At 37.0% G+C, this 18,500-nt stretch overlaps 1 protein-coding gene across 26 annotated transcripts in view; it reads left to right on the forward strand.

The window, feature by feature from the left end:
- CADPS2 (calcium dependent secretion activator 2) overlaps nucleotides 1–18,500 on the forward strand; it is a 495,227-nt gene that overhangs the window by 355,381 nt on the left and 121,346 nt on the right. For all 26 annotated transcript variants that reach the window (XM_049714516.1, XM_049714526.1, XM_049714529.1 and 23 more), the window contains exons 14-15: nucleotides 7,704–7,805; nucleotides 17,314–17,377. In XM_049714516.1, coding sequence (XP_049570473.1) covers nucleotides 7,704–7,805; nucleotides 17,314–17,377 — 166 coding nt within the window. The remainder of the gene's footprint in view (nucleotides 1–7,703; nucleotides 7,806–17,313; nucleotides 17,378–18,500) is intronic.

Consider the following 18,500-nt stretch of genomic DNA (forward strand, 5'->3'; position numbering starts at 1 on the left):
CTTTATAACTTGTTCATATTTTAAATTTATTTCACAGAACACTCTATTTTTATTAAAATCATGTAACTTCTGTAACTACAAGCCTCAGGAAAAAATGAAAATGTTAACTCTTGGTACAAGAACATACACTTCCTTCCCATTGGAACCGCTTTAACGTAATAATATAATAATATAGGCATAGAGTTAAACCCCAGTTAACATTCAAATCAGAAAACTGGTCTTCTTTGTTAGAATTTTAAATAACCACATTTTAACATCATCTTTTTATGAATGTCAAAGAGGTATTATTATTTTTGCTTTTACTATCTCAGGAAAACTATTCTTGAGATTAAAACCAGTTCATTTCATGGCAGGTACACACTAAAAATTTTCTGCTAAGTGTAAATACATGCAAATTTTTTGTTAGAGATCTTTTTAACCAGAATTCTTAACTATAATTCCTGCTCTAGCTTGCTTTTCAAAAAATTTTCTATTTTACCTACTGTTACATAATAAAAATTTTCCAAATAATTCATGCCATATTAATACTAATACGTAATAATATTATGTGATATTACTAGTTCATGAATTCTTATAATCATATATAACTGATACTTTTTATTCTATATAGCACTCATTCATTTCTTTAGCATTTATATATTGAATATTAACTGTATGCCAGCTACTGTTCTATGCACTAGGAGTGCAGCACAAAGAGACAGATAATAAACAAATAAATATATCATGTGTTGGACGATGGCAGTATATACAATGGCAAGTAATAAACAGGCCTGTGGAAGTGGGAGATAACACTCTTACACCAGGTGGTTAGAGATAACTTCGCTCATCCTGAGTCATGTCGGTAGAGATAAGAAGGAGGTGACCATAAAAATTGTGAAATTTTTTGTTCTAGTTCTGTGAAAAATGCCAGTGGTAGTTTGATAGGGATTGCACTGAATCTGTAGATTGCTTTGGGTAGTAGAGTCATTTTCACAATGTTGATTCTTCCAATCCAAGAACATGGTATATCTCTCCGTCTGTTTGTATCATCTTTAATTTCTTTCATCAGTGTCTTATAATTTTCTACATACAGGCCTTTGTCTCCTTAGGTAGGTTTATTCCTAGATATTTTATTCTTTTTATTGCAACGGTAAATGGGAGTGTTTTCTTGATTTCACTTTCAGATTTTTCATCATTAGTGTATAGGAATGCCAGAGATTTCTGTGCATTCATTTTGTATCCTGCTACTTCACCAAATTCATTGATTAGCTCTAGTAGTTTCCTGGTAGCATCTTTAGGATTCTCTATGTATAGTATCATGTCATCTGCAAACAGTGACAGCTTTACTTCTTTTCCGATTTGGATTCCTTTTATTTCTTTTTCTTCTCTGATTGCTGTGGCTAAAACTTCCAAAACTGTTGAATAAGGGTGGTGAGAGTGGGCAACCTTGTCTTCTTCCTGCTCTTAGTGGAAATGGTTTCAGTTTTTCACGATTGAGGACGATGTTGGCTGTGGGTTTGTCATCTATGGCCTTTATTATGTTGCGCAAAGTTCCCTCTATGCCTACTTTCTGCAGGGTTTTTATCACAAATGGGTGTTGAATTTTGTCGAAAGATTTCTCTGCATCTATTGAGATGATCATATGGTTTTTCTCCTTCAGTTTATTAATATGGTGTATCATGTTGATTGATTTGCATATATTGAAGAACCCTTGCATTCCTGGAATAAACCCCACTTGAACATGGTGTATGATCCTTTTAATGTGCTGTTGTATTCTGTTTGCTAGTATTTTGTTGAAGATTTTTGCATCTATGTTCATCAGTGATATTGGCCTGTAGTTTTCTTTCTTTGTGATATCTTTGTCTGGTTTGGTATCAGGGTGATGGTGGCCTCATAGAATGAGTATGGGAGGGTTCCTCCCTCTGCTATATTTTGGAAGAGTTTGAGAAGGATAGGTGTTAACTCTTCTCTAAATGTTTGATAGAATTCACCTGTGAAGCCATCTGGTCCTGGGCTTTTGTTTGTTGGAACATTTTTAATCACAGTTTCAATTTCAGTGCCTGTGATTGGTCTCTTCACGTTTTCTATTTCTTCTTGGTTCAGTCTCGGCAGACCCCAAATAGCCAAAGCAATCTTGAGAACGAAAAATGCAGCTGGAGGAATCAGGCTCCTTGACTTCAGACTATACTGCAAAGCTACAATAATCAAGACAGTATGGTACTGGCACAAAAACAGAAATATAGATCAATGGAACAGGATAGAAAGCCCAGAGATAAACCCACGCATGTACGGTCACCTTACCTTTGATAAGGGAGGCAAGAATATACAGTGGAGAAAAGACAGCCTCTTCAATAAGTGGTGCTGGGAAAACTAGACAGGTACATGTAAAAGTATGAAATTAGAACACTCCCTAATACCATACACAAAAATAAACTCAAAATGGATTAAAGACCTAAATGTAAGGCCAGACACTATCAAACTCTTAGAGGAAAACATAGGCAGCACACTCTATGACATAAATCACAGCAAGATCCTTTTTGACCCACCTCCTAGAGAAATGGAAATAAAAACAAAAATAAACAAATGGGACCTACTGAAACTTAAAAGCTTTTGCACAGCAAAGGAAACCATAAACAAGACCAAAAGACAACCCTCAGAACGGGAAAATATATTTGCAAATGAAGCAACTGACAAAGGATTAATCTCCAAAGTTTACAAGCAGCTCATGCAGCTCAGTAACAAACAAACAAACAAACAACCCAATCCAAAAATGGGCAGAAGACCTAAATAGACATTTCTCCAAAGAAGATATACAGATTGCCAACAGACACATGAAAGAATGCTCAACATCATTAATCATTAGAGAAATGCAAATGAAAACTACAATGAGATACCATCTCACACCGGTCAGAATGGCAATCATCAAAAAATCTAGAAACAATAAATGCTGGAGAGGGTGTGGAGAAAAGGGAACACTCTTGCACTGCTGGTGGGAATGTAAATTGATACAGCCACTATGGAGAACAGTATGGAGGTTCCTTAAAAAACTAAAAATAGAACTACCATACGACCCAGCAATCCCACTACTGGGCATATAACCTGAGAAAACCATAATTCAAAAAGAGTCATGTACCAAAATATTCATTGCAGCTCTATTCACAATAGCCAGGACATGGAAGCAGCCTAAGTGTCCACTGACAGATGAGTGGGTAAAGAAGATGTGGCACATATATACAATGGAATATTACTCGCTATAAAAAGAAACGAAATTGAGTTACTTGTATTGGGGTGGATGGACCTAGAGTCTGTCATACAGAGTGAAGTAAGTCAGAAAGAGAAAAACATACCATATGCTAACACATATATATGGAATCTAAGAAGAAAAAAATAAGGTCATGAAGAACCTTGGGGTAAGACGGGAATAAAGACACAGACCTACTAGAGAATGGACTTGAGGACACGAGGAGGGGGAAGGGTAAGCTGGGACAAAGTGAGAGAGTGGCATGGACATATATGCACTACCAAACGTAAAATAGATAGCTAGTGGGAAGCAGCCGCATAGCACAGGGAGATCAGCTCAGTGCTTTGTGACCGCCTGGAGGGGTGGGATGGGGAGGGTGGGAGGGAGGGAGAGGCAAGAGGGAAGAGGTATGGGAACATATGTATATGTGTAACTGATTCACTTTGTTATAAAGCAGAAACTAACACTGTTGTAAAGCAATTATACTCCAATAAAGATGTTAATAAATAAATAGATAAATAAATAAAAAGAAGGAAGTGAGTGAGCAAGCCATACGTGTGCATAGGGAAAGGCTCCTGGGCAGTGGAAGCTACACGTGCAGAGGCCCTGAGGCAGAGCCTGCTTCCTATGTTTGATGACTAGCTAGGAGACCAGCATGGCTAGAGTGGAGGACTTGCCATGAGGGGGCAGAGGAAATCAGAGTGGGCTTTGGCTTTTACAATGAGTGTTACCACTACAAGGATATGACTCACACTTGAAAATGGCTCACAATAGTGTGTAGCCAACACTCTGACAAAGAAAAGACTGGAGGAGAGAGAGACCAAGAAGGCTACAGCCATACTCAGGGAAGAGCTGATGATGACCGGAACCAGGGGAGCAGCAGAAGTGGTCAAGGGTGGTCAGGTTCTGAAAATGTTTTGAACATATAGCTGACAAATTAATTTATAAACTGAGCTTATAAAACGATTATACTTTGAATCTCTATTACCCTGAGTCTACTAGGCAAATGTTCATCAAATGAAACTGGTTTAAATATCTCTCCAGGATTCTGCAAGTACCTGTGTCGTAATGCACGAAAGCGCAAATTTTAGGATTTCCTTTGTTAGGGTCTTTTTTAACTGAATCACTGATTCAGTGGTAGGTATTTTAAACTGTATTGGTATTTAAGCTCTCTGCCTTACACAGGTAACATAGAAAATGTGTGATGTGAGGAAGTGTATTTAAAATAGTTCCACCATTGTTGCTTCTCAAATATAGCTTCCATTTTTTATTAGGGATTTTTCGTATTGTTCTTGATTTTCTGTTAAAACACAGAGGAAAGACAATAAGGCATGGGCACTGAGAGTCTCTGATTTGGAAGGCAAGAGACCTAGATTCAAGTCCAGGCTCTGTCCTTACAAGCTGTGTGACCTTGGGGAAGTCACCTAACCTCCCTGAGGCTCAACAGACTCCTCTCTTGGAGACTAGAGAAAGGATTGCTGTGGGCACCCTATGTTGTTATACATATAAAAGAGAACAGTACGAGGCACGTTGATAATTGCTGTGTTTGTTTTAATAGCAACCATGCCAAGAAGATATTGATGAAACGGAAGTATCTGCAGTTACTAGGAAGAATGATTTTACAAGGAGCTGTTACTTTTAGGCTTGACTGCAGCACAGTTGCCATTTAGCCTCAATAATTTAGATACAGAAGGCCACTTCATATACCTAATATAGTCTGGTATACATATTAAAATAAAGATATGTGAATAAGGGCAAGTCCAAAATATAAAATGTATTTAACCTGTCAGATGTATACGTAATTGAGTAATAAGCTCAGTGAAGTGACAGCCCTTCACTGTGTATAACAGTCTTTATCTCAGTGAAAGTGACACGAGTGACATTCCCCCCGACTGACTTTTCTCGCTGTTCATTGACTGAACCCCTGGCCTCATTCAGTCAGGTAGGCGATGTGCCCCAGCGAAGCTCCATATGACCCACCAGTGTACTCTGTCACTGTGGATTACAGTCTCCTTTGACAGTTGAAACAAACAGTAAAATTCACTCAAATATAATTGTGTGGCATCTGTCAGAGCGCAAGGCCAAAGGACCATGTCAATCATCAGAACAATAAAGAGAAGTTCTTTGCTCTTTTTCATCAAGTTTGCATAGGTGTATTTAGTGAATTGACCACTTGCAACTTTGTGGTATGGGATGTTTTGCTGTCTATGTAATAGCATAATGTAGTTATAGTTCTTGTCTGCCCAAATTCCCAAATTAATGATTTATATAGAACTATCCAATTCAACTTTTGTGATCATTGGCAATAGTTATGCTTAGGTTACAGTCTGGGTTTTGTGCTATTGTTTGCTTGGTAGGAGTTGACTCTGAAGTAATATGTGAAAAAAAATCCATTGTTAAATTATTCTAAAACATTGGGGTTAGTTCATAGTTCATTGCTCTAGAATTTAAAATCAGACTTTCTTTTTTCCTTCCTAAAAATTTTGAAAGACCAAATATTTGCCCTTAGTTTTTCTGCAGTTAACATTCAAACTGCATTCTGATGGATCAGAATGAAATGTAATTGTAAGTAGTATTTTCAAAGCATAAATTCAAGCAGGATGCAAGTTTCTGAAATAACAAATTATTTACTCTGTTTTAGAAAAAACTTCTCAGATTTAAATGATGCTTTTTTTCTGGGAAAAATGATGCTTTGATATGAATAAAAGGTCTTTAAGCCAGTATGATTCAGGTATAACTTTAGAATTAATTGCTTTTATCCTAACTGACTAGTTTACAAATATCAAAAATGCACACACACACACGTCTAGATGTCTAGGTAAAAAACAGTGGGAACAGCAAATAAAAATCTTGTTGGGAAAGTTATTTTAAATACCCATTTTTTTCATAATCCTCACTTGTACCTATTTTATACGTAAACATTAAAAATTCGTAAGTTCAAATGATAAATCTTTGGAAATTAAAACAACCTTCAGAAAAATAAGTTAATTTGAGAAGATATGATTGGTGTTAAGAAATGCAAAAGATGCATTTTGTTGAAATATATAAATATTTAAAGTAAATGTGAAATTAATGTATCTTTTTCTCTGTTTTAACAGACAGTGAAATTCATATATTCAAAATTTTAGATGACTGCTATACTACCAGATACTTAAATTGATATAGAATAAATTCTGAATGCCTATTGGATATATTTTATGGTTTCAATCCTAATCTTAGTAAAAGAAGACTTCTGTTCAATCTTTGTTGCTACTGTTTTTTTTTTTTGGTTGCGTTGGGTCTTCGTTACTGCACACAGACTTTCTCTAGTTGTGGTTTGTCCCAGTGTGCGGGCTTCTCGTTGCGGTGGCTTCTCTAGTTGTGGAGCACGGGCTCTAGGCACACAGGCTTCAGTAATTGCAGCACGCGGGCTCAGTAGTTGTGGCTCATTGGCCCTAGAGCACGTGGGCTTCAGTAGTTGCAGCTTGCAGGCTCTTGAGCACAGGCTCAGTAGTTGTGGCACACGGGCTTAGTTGCTCTGCGGCATGTGGGATCATCCCGGAACAGGGATCGAACCCGTGTCCCCTGCATTGGCAGGAGGATTCTTAACCACTGCACCACCAGGGAAGTCCCTGTTGCTACTTTTAAAGGTACTACTTTATTTATAAAGTTGATACTTTACTTCATAGGCATATTTGGTTAAGCACAAAAATCTTGAAACATAGGTGGTCTTTCTTCTCTGTATATTTTTATTCAAGTATTCATGTTTCATTTATATTTAAACAAAAAAATAGAGCAGTACACCACTGCATGAATTCAAAATGTCTGTTCCTTACAACAATTAAAATTAAATCTCCAGTTTCACATTAGCTTAATTTTTATTTGGAAGAGAAGGAGTTAAGACATTTTAGCTTACATTCAGTATATTTTTTATAATAATTCTATTCACGATATTTAATTGGTCAAATGTTTGGTATCACTATAAAACACTTTTCACTGCTATTCTCAAGGACTAGTCATTGTTTTCTGTAGATCTGAAAAATATTTATTTTAATCCTTTACCTTGAAGGCTGTCTAAAAGAGAATAATTCTGTTCCATTCATTCCAGGTCGAAACATGAAGCAAATGGCTATATATATCTCCAATAAATTTCCAGTGTAGACACAAGTAGTATGTATACTGTGAACCAATATGCATTTTCCTTAATTATTTGGATTTTTCAGGGAAATAGAAAGATATAAAATATATACAAGTAAATGTTCAAGGGCCTGTTGGTCCAGTGGGTAAGACTCCACGCTCCCAGTGCAGGGCACCCGGGTTCAGTCCCCAACAGGGGAACTAGGTCCCGCATGCACGCCTCAACTAAAGATCCTGCACACCACAACGACGATCCCGTGTGCTGCAAATAAGACCCAGTGCAGCCAAAATAAATAATAAATAAATAGATACTTTTTAAAAAAGGTAAATGTTCTATCACAATAAATTACTGACTCTTTTTTTCCAGGCCTGATGGAATTGGAACTATTTCAATGGAAGAAAAAGAGAAGTTTGAGGAGATAAAGGGAAGACTGTCTTCCCTTTTAGAGAATCAGATAAGCCATTTCAGGTATATACTCCATTAGTACAAGTGTTTGTTTCTTTAATTCACTCAACCCTCTAATCCCCTACAAATGTTTATTATGTCTTTCTGCTACTGCTCAAGCACAATCAGTAGCTTCTCCTCCTTTGCCCGCAAGGTATGATCCACGTTCCTAGGTCTGCGTTCTGCTTCTCGGCCTGCCTTCAGTTTTTGCTCTACTCATTCAGTAGTGCAAACCCGCCCCTTGCAGTATCCTTTCCACTGGCCCTCTTGCTAGCCCTGTGCAGTTCTCAGCCTTGCATAGCCTCTTCCCCCAGCTCTGGGAGCTTTTCCTCCCTCTCACTGCATAGCCAGGCAAGGAGACTCAAGCCCCACCTTCACAGGGGAGACTTTTTCATTTATTCCAGCAGAGAGTGGAAAAGCTGAAGTCTTCTTAGCATTCATCATCTGTACTATGCCCTGGCCACCTATCATATAGTCCTTGGTTATCCTTTTATTTACATTCTGTGAGAACAAGGACCACAGTGCGTCTAGCACAGTTTCTTTATCAAAAAAATTAAGTATTGATACTAAGAAGCATTTGCAGGGTGAAGGATAAATATCTTGATAATATTGTTTCCCCTGATTACAGTTAGCTTAATAGAACCTAATGGTTAAAAACAGAAATATACCTTTTTCTATCAGTCTCATCATTAGATCCTATAAAATGTTGCTATGTCAGTGTATTGCATCTTATAGCATATCTGTCACGTTACAGGTATGTCATTTCATGCGAACTTACTGAAAAATAAATTCAGTTAATATTCCCCCTCAACAGTTTGAAAACACTGTTGTTTAACCATATGAATAGAGTATGGCTGCTCTGGGCCTCAGTTTCCTTATTTGTAATATGAGAAGCTTAGACTCTTACTTTAAAATGATACTGAAGGAAAAAATTATCATAGGATATACTATCCATCTGTTTCTCTGCATTGGTGTTTTCATCTGGGGCTGGTACCACTACCTGAAGGTAAGCGAATGAGGGAGGATTTTCTTTGTCATGATAACTGGGCATAGGGGCAGTCATTTAGTGCTGGATTTAGAAATGCTATTCATGGAACAGTCTCACATTGGAGAACTGTTCTTCCCAAAAGGCCAATAAATTCATATTAGGAAACACATTTGCAGAGGATGTTTCTGCATTTGCTGCTAAGAGTATTGTCTTTTAGGTTGTGTAGAGACCCTTATATTCATTGTGTTTGTCACTTAATGAAAGTCAATATATAATTTTCCTGTTTTTGACATTATTGAGACAGAGCTGATCATTCAGTTGACTATATACATCAGTAACTATAAGTCTCTATGGTTATTTGTAGTAGTGCTTTCATGTGCAAGTAACAAATCCTATCTCAAAGTGGTTTAAACAAATAAATGGATATGTTCACTTACATGCAGGTCTCAGATGGGGTGGACTTGAAGACAGGCTGAATTTAGTAGCCGTAGCTCCATTTCTTTGTAATTCTCACACGGCTATTCTCCTTTATGGGATGGCTTCATCCCCAGATGGGTAACAAGACCACAGAATTCCTTGGCCTCACATCCATACATGTTGGAGTTGAAAGGGAAGGTAGTAGAGGCTGTCTCTTTCTGTGATTCTCTCTTAAGGTGAAAAGTTTCCTTAGAAGATCCTAGCAAACCAGCCCTCATATCTCATTTGCCCTAGATAGGTCATAGGCCCAGTCCTGAACCAAACCCAGGGGCCAGAGGAAGCCCACATACTAGGTCCTCAGTCACTGACAAGCCATGGGACCGCCATGATCGAGTTAGCTTGGTAAGAGCCAGCCCACCAGCGGGTCCTGTCCCCCACAGTGCTTACAGCTACACAGTAGAGGCGGGGAATGACAGTTGTCCACATCATTTATTGTATTAGTATTCGCTCTCTTACAGTTTTGTTTCTCTGTTTCTCTTAATAATGTCTGTAAAGATGTACGCTAGAATTCTTTTTTGTTTTTATTTCTTTGATGTACTGTAAAGAACTGAACTAAACTGGTCTAGACATTTTAGGCTGACTTTTATATTCCCTTTTGATATTTGTAGAGTTTGTATAAATTTTACCAGTTTTATTTTTCCTGAGTCCATAGAAAACTGGATAAGAGGAAATGGGATTAAAGTAAAGCAGAGGAAATTTTAGGTATCCATATAGGCAAATATAGAAAAATGTTTAAATTTTCCATGAAGATCTTCCTAAGGATTCTGCCAAGTGATCTTCCTTAGCCACTTACATTAAAATTTAGAAAGAACGTAAATTACTTATCAACTCACACTAAAGAAGTAACCAGAGTACTGTTAATAACTCTTGTATAGAAATTTATTTATTCAGGCCCAACTGTATTTCAGAAATGGATTTCAAAGATACAGGTAAAATAATAAGGCAAACTAAATTAAACAAAAATGAGGAACTTCTGGTTAAAGACAGCAGATTAAATGCATGTCTGGCTCAGTTTCCTCACAGAACCTAACCAAAACAACAGAACAGTATTTTTCAGAAGACATAAACACACAAGGACAGCAAGAGTAAGAGGGAAAAAAATGGAAAAAATAAATTAAAAATGTGGAAGTCAGATGGATGGATGGTATCTAATTTAGCCACCCAGGAAAAACTGGATCATAAACGGGCAATGGGGAATACAGAGAAGCAATCTGATTTATGTCATACGATCACCAAAACGTTCGGAATTGCCAGTTGTAAGCCCTCCTGGAAATTAAGAGTAAAGGATGATTTGTTGTAAATCTGCTTAAGACGCACTTAGATCCCCAGATCTCCTTTCCGCCTCATCAGCCAGGCCGCTGCCCCTCCCCTTCCCTGGAAGAGCGCTGCTGGTTTATTCCCTGGAGAGGGTAAAATTAGAGGGTACCTGGGCTGAGGTAGAGGAGGGGAGGAAACATCAGGCACAGTTGGAGTTTGGGATTACATAGAAACATGGGGATTAGATAAATGGTTATTCTGAAATCTGAGAATCACAGCCTTCTCCTTCCAACTCACACACTTGACACCCAAAATGCTGGCGGGCAGGCTTACACTTTCCATACATATTGTAAGTACCTTCCCCCGGGACTCTGACTAGCCCAAGAGAAAAGACCTAAAGCTGTGGAAAAGAAAGACTCCCACCGAAACAGCCCAGGTCTATTGCCCTTCAGCAAAGACCACAGTCTGCACGTACCCACCTAGGTGCATATAGCTTCCGTTCAATTTTTTAATAACGTAATTTTGAAAATGATCTGACAGCCAAGGTAAGGCATCAGATATTTGAGGAAGGTATTTACTGTGGGAGACAGAGCCCAAACAAGTAATACAAAAAAGCAACTTGGGGAAAAAAGAAAGATTATGTGGGAAGAAGGAAATGGTGGAGGGGGTGGTGGGAATCTATTATTAATATGCTTGGAGATTTGAGAAAATAGAGCATCCATAAAACAAAAACAAGATGTTGCTTAAAAAAAGAAAAAGAAAAAATCTTAGGGAAAAAAAATTAGAACTCTTAGAAATTGATGCAAATGACACAAATACTTACATACTATTGAGAGATTAAGTTAATGAAATCTTCCAGAAAGTACAGGGTGGAGAGTGGCAGGGATAGGAAAATAGGAGTTCAGTTGGCCTTTCTTATCCTTGGGTTTCACATCCCTGGCCAGATCGATTTGGATTGGTTGAATCTGCAGATATACAGGGCCAACTGTACTACCCCATTTTATATAAGGGAGTTGAGTATCGGTGGATTTTAGGATCCATGGGGGTCCTGGAACCAATTCCCCACAGATACTAAGGGGCAACTGCACAAAGACAGGAAAAATGAAGGATCTGCTTAGGAGTTTCATCATCATAAATAATAGGAATTTCCAGAAACAGTTAAGGTTGAAGATAGGAAATTATCAATAAAGTTATTCAAAACAATTTTCCAGAATTAAAAGACATAAGTGTTCAGATTAAGAGAGCCCATTGAGTACCAAGCACAAGGGATTAAAATAGATACTCATTAGAGTGCATTTTTATGAATTTTCACCATCTTGGAGATAAAAGGGAGGATGCTGAAATACCAAGAATCAAGAATCAGAATGGCTTCTCAACACTGACTTATTCTACAGTAATTTACTGAGTGCCTACTATGTGTCGGGCAGTGAACAAAATTTTTAAAAAGATCCTCTTCTTCTGCAGCTTTCATTTTGATGTGAGGAGCAGTACTGATATCCAGAAAACAATGCATCAGTGGCTTCACAATTTTGAGGAAAGATTATTTCCAACCTAGAATTCTACACTAGTAAACGTCTCCATTAAGGGTAATGGTAGAATAATGATATTTTCAGGCATACTGGACATCAAAAGATGTGCTTCCCATATTCCCTTTCTGGGGAATGCAATTTACCAAGACAAAGGAGAAAACAAAAGAGGGAGAGTTAAGATCCCTGCAACAGGAAATCATCATGAGAGAGGAGGGAATCTTCGTAGTGGTAGCTAATAGAGACCCCAAAGTGGCAACTGAGCCTAGAGAGGAAATAGTTCTAACCAGAGCAGGTCAGAAAATTCTTCAAGTAGATCAAATTGACAAAACACTGAGCTATTTTAACATATTGAGAGAAGTTTCACCCACTTGGAATAGAGTTTGGAATTATATTAATTGTGTTAGAGCTTGGAATTGTATTAGATTAAGTACATAATAAAAAGAAGAAATTAAAACAAATATAGCAAAGTATTATAAACAAAATAGTGACACTAGAAAGTAATCATATTGGATACATTTCAGTTATCTAGGACATTTATGTAATTAATGTAGATACTGAATTTCGGTCTAACACACAAAAGTGATGTAACTGCATTAAGGGAAGGAGGAACAGAAATTATGTCTAGGGTGGTGGAAAGTGGTCTTAAAAAAAAAAAAGCAACTTATGTCCAAGATGGAGTAATGGGATGATATTTACCCTCCCACCTGAAACAATTTTTTAAAGACAAAATATGTGGGAAAAAAATGCTTTTCAAGATATTAAACATAAGACAATAACAGTAATTCCTGAGAGATGGAAAACAATGGATAAGCCCTTTAATTGCCCCAGCTTACTGACAGCACAGTGTTTCTAGATCATGGTCCAGGGAGGAGGAATCTGGGTGGATCCCCGTGGACACCCTGACTTGAGGAGACAGAGCTGAGAGTCCATGGAGGGTAAGGCTGCCAGAGTTTTCAACTCCAAGTTCTAAAGGAGAGAGCAAAGAGACCTACAAGTAATATTTGCTGAGGGTCCTCCTGGCGTCTTCAACTAAGTATTGATTTGTGCATGGATGTGAGGAAACTATTCAAAGTTGGGCAAAGAACTATGTGAAAGGATTACAGGGGTTTCTTTACACAGGGCTAAGAGTAATTCCAGTTTTCAATATCTAGAGTGGAAACCTAATTCATGAGCATCAGGTAGAATACAGAAGGTTTTGCCTCAGTAGTGGAAAAAAATTAGTCCTAGAATAAACACTGTCATGGTCTCTCCTAATGAGACTTAAAACCAAGATTCATATGAATCAAACTATTTTCAAGTAATTTAACTGCATTCCAGAACAAAATTCAAGAATATTTAAAGAAATAACAAAAGTGTTCAGCCTCCAAGAAGGTAAAATAACAATGTCTAGCATCCAGTCAAAATTTTCTGGGCATACAAAGAAGTAGTAAAATACGACCAATGAAGAGAAAAAAAACAAGCAAAAGTGAAAATGACAGGGAAGATAGAATTAGTAAACAGTAGTATCAAAATAATTATTATTACCACATGTCATATGTTTAACCTGTTAAGGGCATCATGGAAAACGTACAACTAACATCATACTTAATAGTAAAAAAGTAGGAAAGACTGAATGTTTTCCACCTACAGTCAAAAACAAGGCAAGACTATCTACTCAGAAATCAATAAGCAAGGTAGTGTAGTATAGAGAGTCCAGTAATAGACTCACATACATATGGTCAATTAATTTTCAACAAATGTACAGGTAATTTGCAAAGTACACTTTATTCAACAAGTGGTGCTGGAACTATTGGATATCCAAATGTAAAATAAAATCCTGGATCCGTACCTCACACTTGATCCAAAATTTAACTCAAGATGGATAGCCATGGAAAACAGAAAATCTCTGTGTCCTTGGACTAAGCACAGATGCTTAAATAAAACACCAATATCGTGATTCATAAATGGAAAAATATTACTTCCAACTTCATCAACATTAAGAACTTTTGATCTTCCAAAGACATTATAAGGGAATCTCAGAATGGGAGAAAATATTTTCACAATACATATCCCACAAAAGACTTCTATCTAGAATATATAAATAAATTTATTTATTTTTTGGCCACACTGCATAACTTGCAGGATCTCAGGTCCCCGACCAGGGATTGAACCTGGGCCGCAGCAGTTAAAGCCCAGAATCCTAACCAATAGGCCACCAGGGAACTCCCTATAAATAACTCTTAAAACAATAAGAAATAAAACAGCCCAATAAAAAGTTGTTTTGACAGATATTTCACTAAAGATATATGATGGTGAAAAGGCATATGAAAAGATGCTCAACATCATTACTCTTTAGGGAAACATAAACTAAAGCCACAGTGATTGATAGGAATATAAAATGGTACAACTCATTTTGTAAAATAGTTTGCAGTTTTTAAAAATGTAAACACCTAACGTATGACCCAACTATTCCACTCTTAGGTATTTCCCCAAGAGAAATGGAAGCATACATCCACACAAAGACTTTAATATGAATATTTATACCAGCATTATTCATAATAGCCCAAATATGAAGACAAGTCAGATGACCGTCAACAGGAATGGATAAAAAAATGTATTAGAATACTTCTGAGAAATGAAAAGGAATGAATTGTTGATACATTGCAATAGCATGAAAGAATATCGAAACAGCTATGCTGAGAGAAATCAGACCCAAAAAAGTTCAATACTGTATGATTCCTCTTACGTGAAATTATAGGAAAACACAAACTCATCTAAATGACAGTAAATCAGTAGTTGCCTGGGCCCCACGAGTCGGGAGGAATCATTTGAGGGGCATGAATATGCATATTGCCTTGATTGTAGTGATGGTTTCACAGGTGTATACATATGTCAAAACTTATCAAATTGTATACTTTAAATCTGTGTAGTTCATTGTGTGCCACTTACACCTCTAAATCTATTTTTTTTAAAAAGCTAAGAACTCGTCTTCCATAGTGGAAAGTTAGTAGGATAATATCTAAAACTGGAAAATCAAGAATTTGAAATATTATCATGTAGGTTAGGGATATGACATTTAAATACCAAAAGAATCAGCTAAAAGTTAAAAACATCTTTTTCTCGAGAAATTACTTGGGAAATGGGGGTGGAACTGACATAAAGGATTTACGTTTTTCATAAAAATCCCCTTAGGAAAAGTTCCCTTTCAGGCTATGTGCATATATAACTGATAAAAACAGATACTGTATTTAAAATTTTAATTTAAAATTCAAAGAAAACCAGTTTAATCATTGGACAGGTCTATGCAGGCTCACTTATCTGTGTAATTAATTGACTAAAGTGAAAATCAGCGTGACTTTGATTTATTCAGATTAGGTATTAAACTTGGTTGAATTTTATTTGTTAATTGAGTGTTTTTCACTTTGCTTAGCTATTACAGAGCTATCCAAGTGGTAAAAACCCAAAATATTTATCCTGAAAGGCAGAACAAAATGATTCCCTTCTTTTAAAACTTGTTTTGTGAAGATTAATTAAGCTGCTGTGTAGTTATTTTCTGTATTTTATTGATTCAGGATTACTTGTACTCTGTAAATGTGTTGAATTATTTACACATCATGGGCAGCTAATGCTAATTCAGAGCATACCCAGTGGGACCTCAAAGCCCTGAAATGCTAAATGTAATCTGGGGATCAGTAACATTCCATTCATAAAATGTGTCACCCATAGGTTAATGGAAATAAACAATAGGAAAGACAATGGGTGGATTATGCAGAAACACTGAAAAGATTTAAGCAGGAGGAGGGGACTACAAGAACCCAATTTGTGTTTTATTTAAACGTGGATTAAGGTTTATGGTATACAAAATGACTAAAGCTACTTTACTAATTTGCTAATGCTCTAAAAAGCACCACTGTGCAGGAAAAACTCTTATCAAAATAAATTGGCCATGTTTTTTTATGTATGGGCGGGGGGAGGTAGTAGGGGGGGATGCATAGAGGCAAGATTAAGTGAAGAAAAGTTTTAACAGTAAATGGAATGATAAACAGTGCTCTGAAGAAAAACGTGAGTGGCTAGATTTATAAGACGCTTATTTGCATTTATCTGACGCGAATGGAAGTTTCGCAAAACTAAAAGCTAATCCGAATATAGATTCAGCTACTGCTTTGTGAGGAGTCCATCTTTCTCTTTCTCTTTAAAATTAGGTCCAGTAAAGTTTCTCTTTAAAATTTGGTCCTGTAAAAGAACGTGAGCTTAAACTATATGTGCCTTTGAGGGAAACCTCTTCAAATTACAGTGTGGAAAAAAAGAATTTCTTTGTAATTACGTCTTAGAAAATACGTCTACTTAGTCCTTGGATAATGGCAAAAGACATGGAAATAAGTAAACTTTTCAAGTTATTAGTTTGAAGATGTCTAAGAGCAAAATGTCAGTCCGCGACAGCCCAGCTGCCTGCGTAGCACTTCATCTTGGGGCTGAGGCAGCGGTCAGGGAGGCTTTGCTGAACCTGGTTGAACAAGCGAGGCGCACCCGCAGGATGAAGTGGCCCTGACATTCTGTACTCTCTAAGTGGAAAGTGACCTGAAGAGGGACCCTCTTGTAAAGAGCAGTAAACCTGTCACCACCATGTGGCAGCTAACTTTTGAGGGGCCTACGCATCCTCCCAGCTCTGACTCTGATTTCAGAATACCTGCCCTCCAGTTGTTGGTGTGTACTAGGAATACATGGGACTAGAAATACTTTGGATAAATGACTGCGGGCAATAGAGCTGCAGAAGGGTTACGTGAGGGGATGGGGAGGTTGGAGAGCTAGACACCAGCAGAGACAGGCAAATGTAAGGACAGGAGGGAGCCGGAACCTTGCTTCTCCTAGAAGTTATGTATGCAGTGTGTGTTTCCATCTTAAATCGCACATAAATATAGGAGGAAATAGGGGGAATCGTTTCATTTTATCATAGAGCTTGAATAACAACACCTTAAACAAGAAATTAGTAGGAAATGCATTTTAAGTCTCTCTTTACTTATAGGACCCTAGAGATTCCTTTTTGATTACTGTATTTTTGTACATGTATCATCGAAACTCGAGAACCTTTTTCATCACAGTTTATACCTTTACTGTTTAAGACATTTGAATCATGGGACTAGGTAAATTTCAGCATTTAAAAATTTCCTGCATGGGTCAATGCCCTTTTAACCACTTTTTACAAATGTTCTCCAATAACACCAAGTTATAGAAGAGGGAATTATTTAGCAGTCTTGGATATTAAATGTTTGACTTTTTTGTTCCTCCTTTTTTTTTTTTAAAGATACTGTTTTCCCTTTGGACGACCTGAAGGTGCACTGAAAGCTACACTTTCATTACTTGAAAGGGTATGTTTGAACATTACTTTTTAAGTACTATTTGCATTCTCAATGGCTGTGTATTTCAGTGTTGAACTAGGCAGATGGTCCCATTCCTCACGAGTGTGGTGTCACCTGGGTCTGTTGCATTTCATCAGTTTCTCACTTTTTCTTGCTACATTCAAATACTTCTATATCCTGCTTTTTCCTCTCCAAAGCCTTTCTGAAGCGTACCACTGCCATCCTATGCTGAGTTAGGGTTAAAGTTATCATCTTTTTGGTAGTATCCATTTTTCCCACCTCTTTTTTTCCCCTCCTTATTTCAGATAAGTACAATTATCTGTTTTTCAGACTTTACAGTTGTCTTTTATTATCCCCCTGACTTATTTGTACTTCTGTCTGTCATATCCCTCATACCTATAAGAGTTTAACATTTAATATTCACAAACATATAATTTCTTTCATTCTAAGTTTATCTCAGAATTTATTTCAGTTCAATTTGTGTTACTTTGAAAGAATTCATGAATTACAGAAATTGATGATTATAGAAGTCATGAAATTATAGAAATATACGAAAAGTAAATAGCAAATAAGGTGTTATACCCATGCTAGAAATCATTTATTAATGAAAGTCTCTTCTCCACTGCTGTTTTTGTGGTAGATTAAGTGTAAAGGGGGGGGGGGGAGGAAGGTCCAAGAAGGAGGGGATATATGTATACAAATAGCTGTTTCACTTCGTTGTACAGCAGAAACTAGTACGACATTGTAAAGCAATTCTACCCCAAACCATACCCCAGTAAAAAAAAAAAAAGGGAAGTATCCTTTCACCTGTCTATAAAACTATTCTTGTGCTAGTTGGAAGCTAACAGCTTAAGTAATGTGAACAAGTTTTATTCCTTATCTGTATTAAAAAGAATATCTAGGGATCATCTCTATCTCTTGATTTGATTATTCTGGTCCTGATTTGTTGACTTTAAGCACTTGGCTCTTGTTGATTTTTCTGCCCAAGGAATTGCAGATAATATATTATTTATTCGCACCTCTGAAAAGCAAAAAGGGGAGACATTGTTCAGTGATTTAAGGATTTGGGAGAGGAGGGCTAGAACTGATGACTAAAGTGAGATCTTTGGATTATAGATTGGTTTTATCTGTA

The sequence above is a fragment of the Orcinus orca genome, chromosome 9 (assembly GCF_937001465.1).
Source record: "Orcinus orca chromosome 9, mOrcOrc1.1, whole genome shotgun sequence".
NCBI classification, from domain to species: Eukaryota; Metazoa; Chordata; class Mammalia; order Artiodactyla; family Delphinidae; genus Orcinus; species Orcinus orca.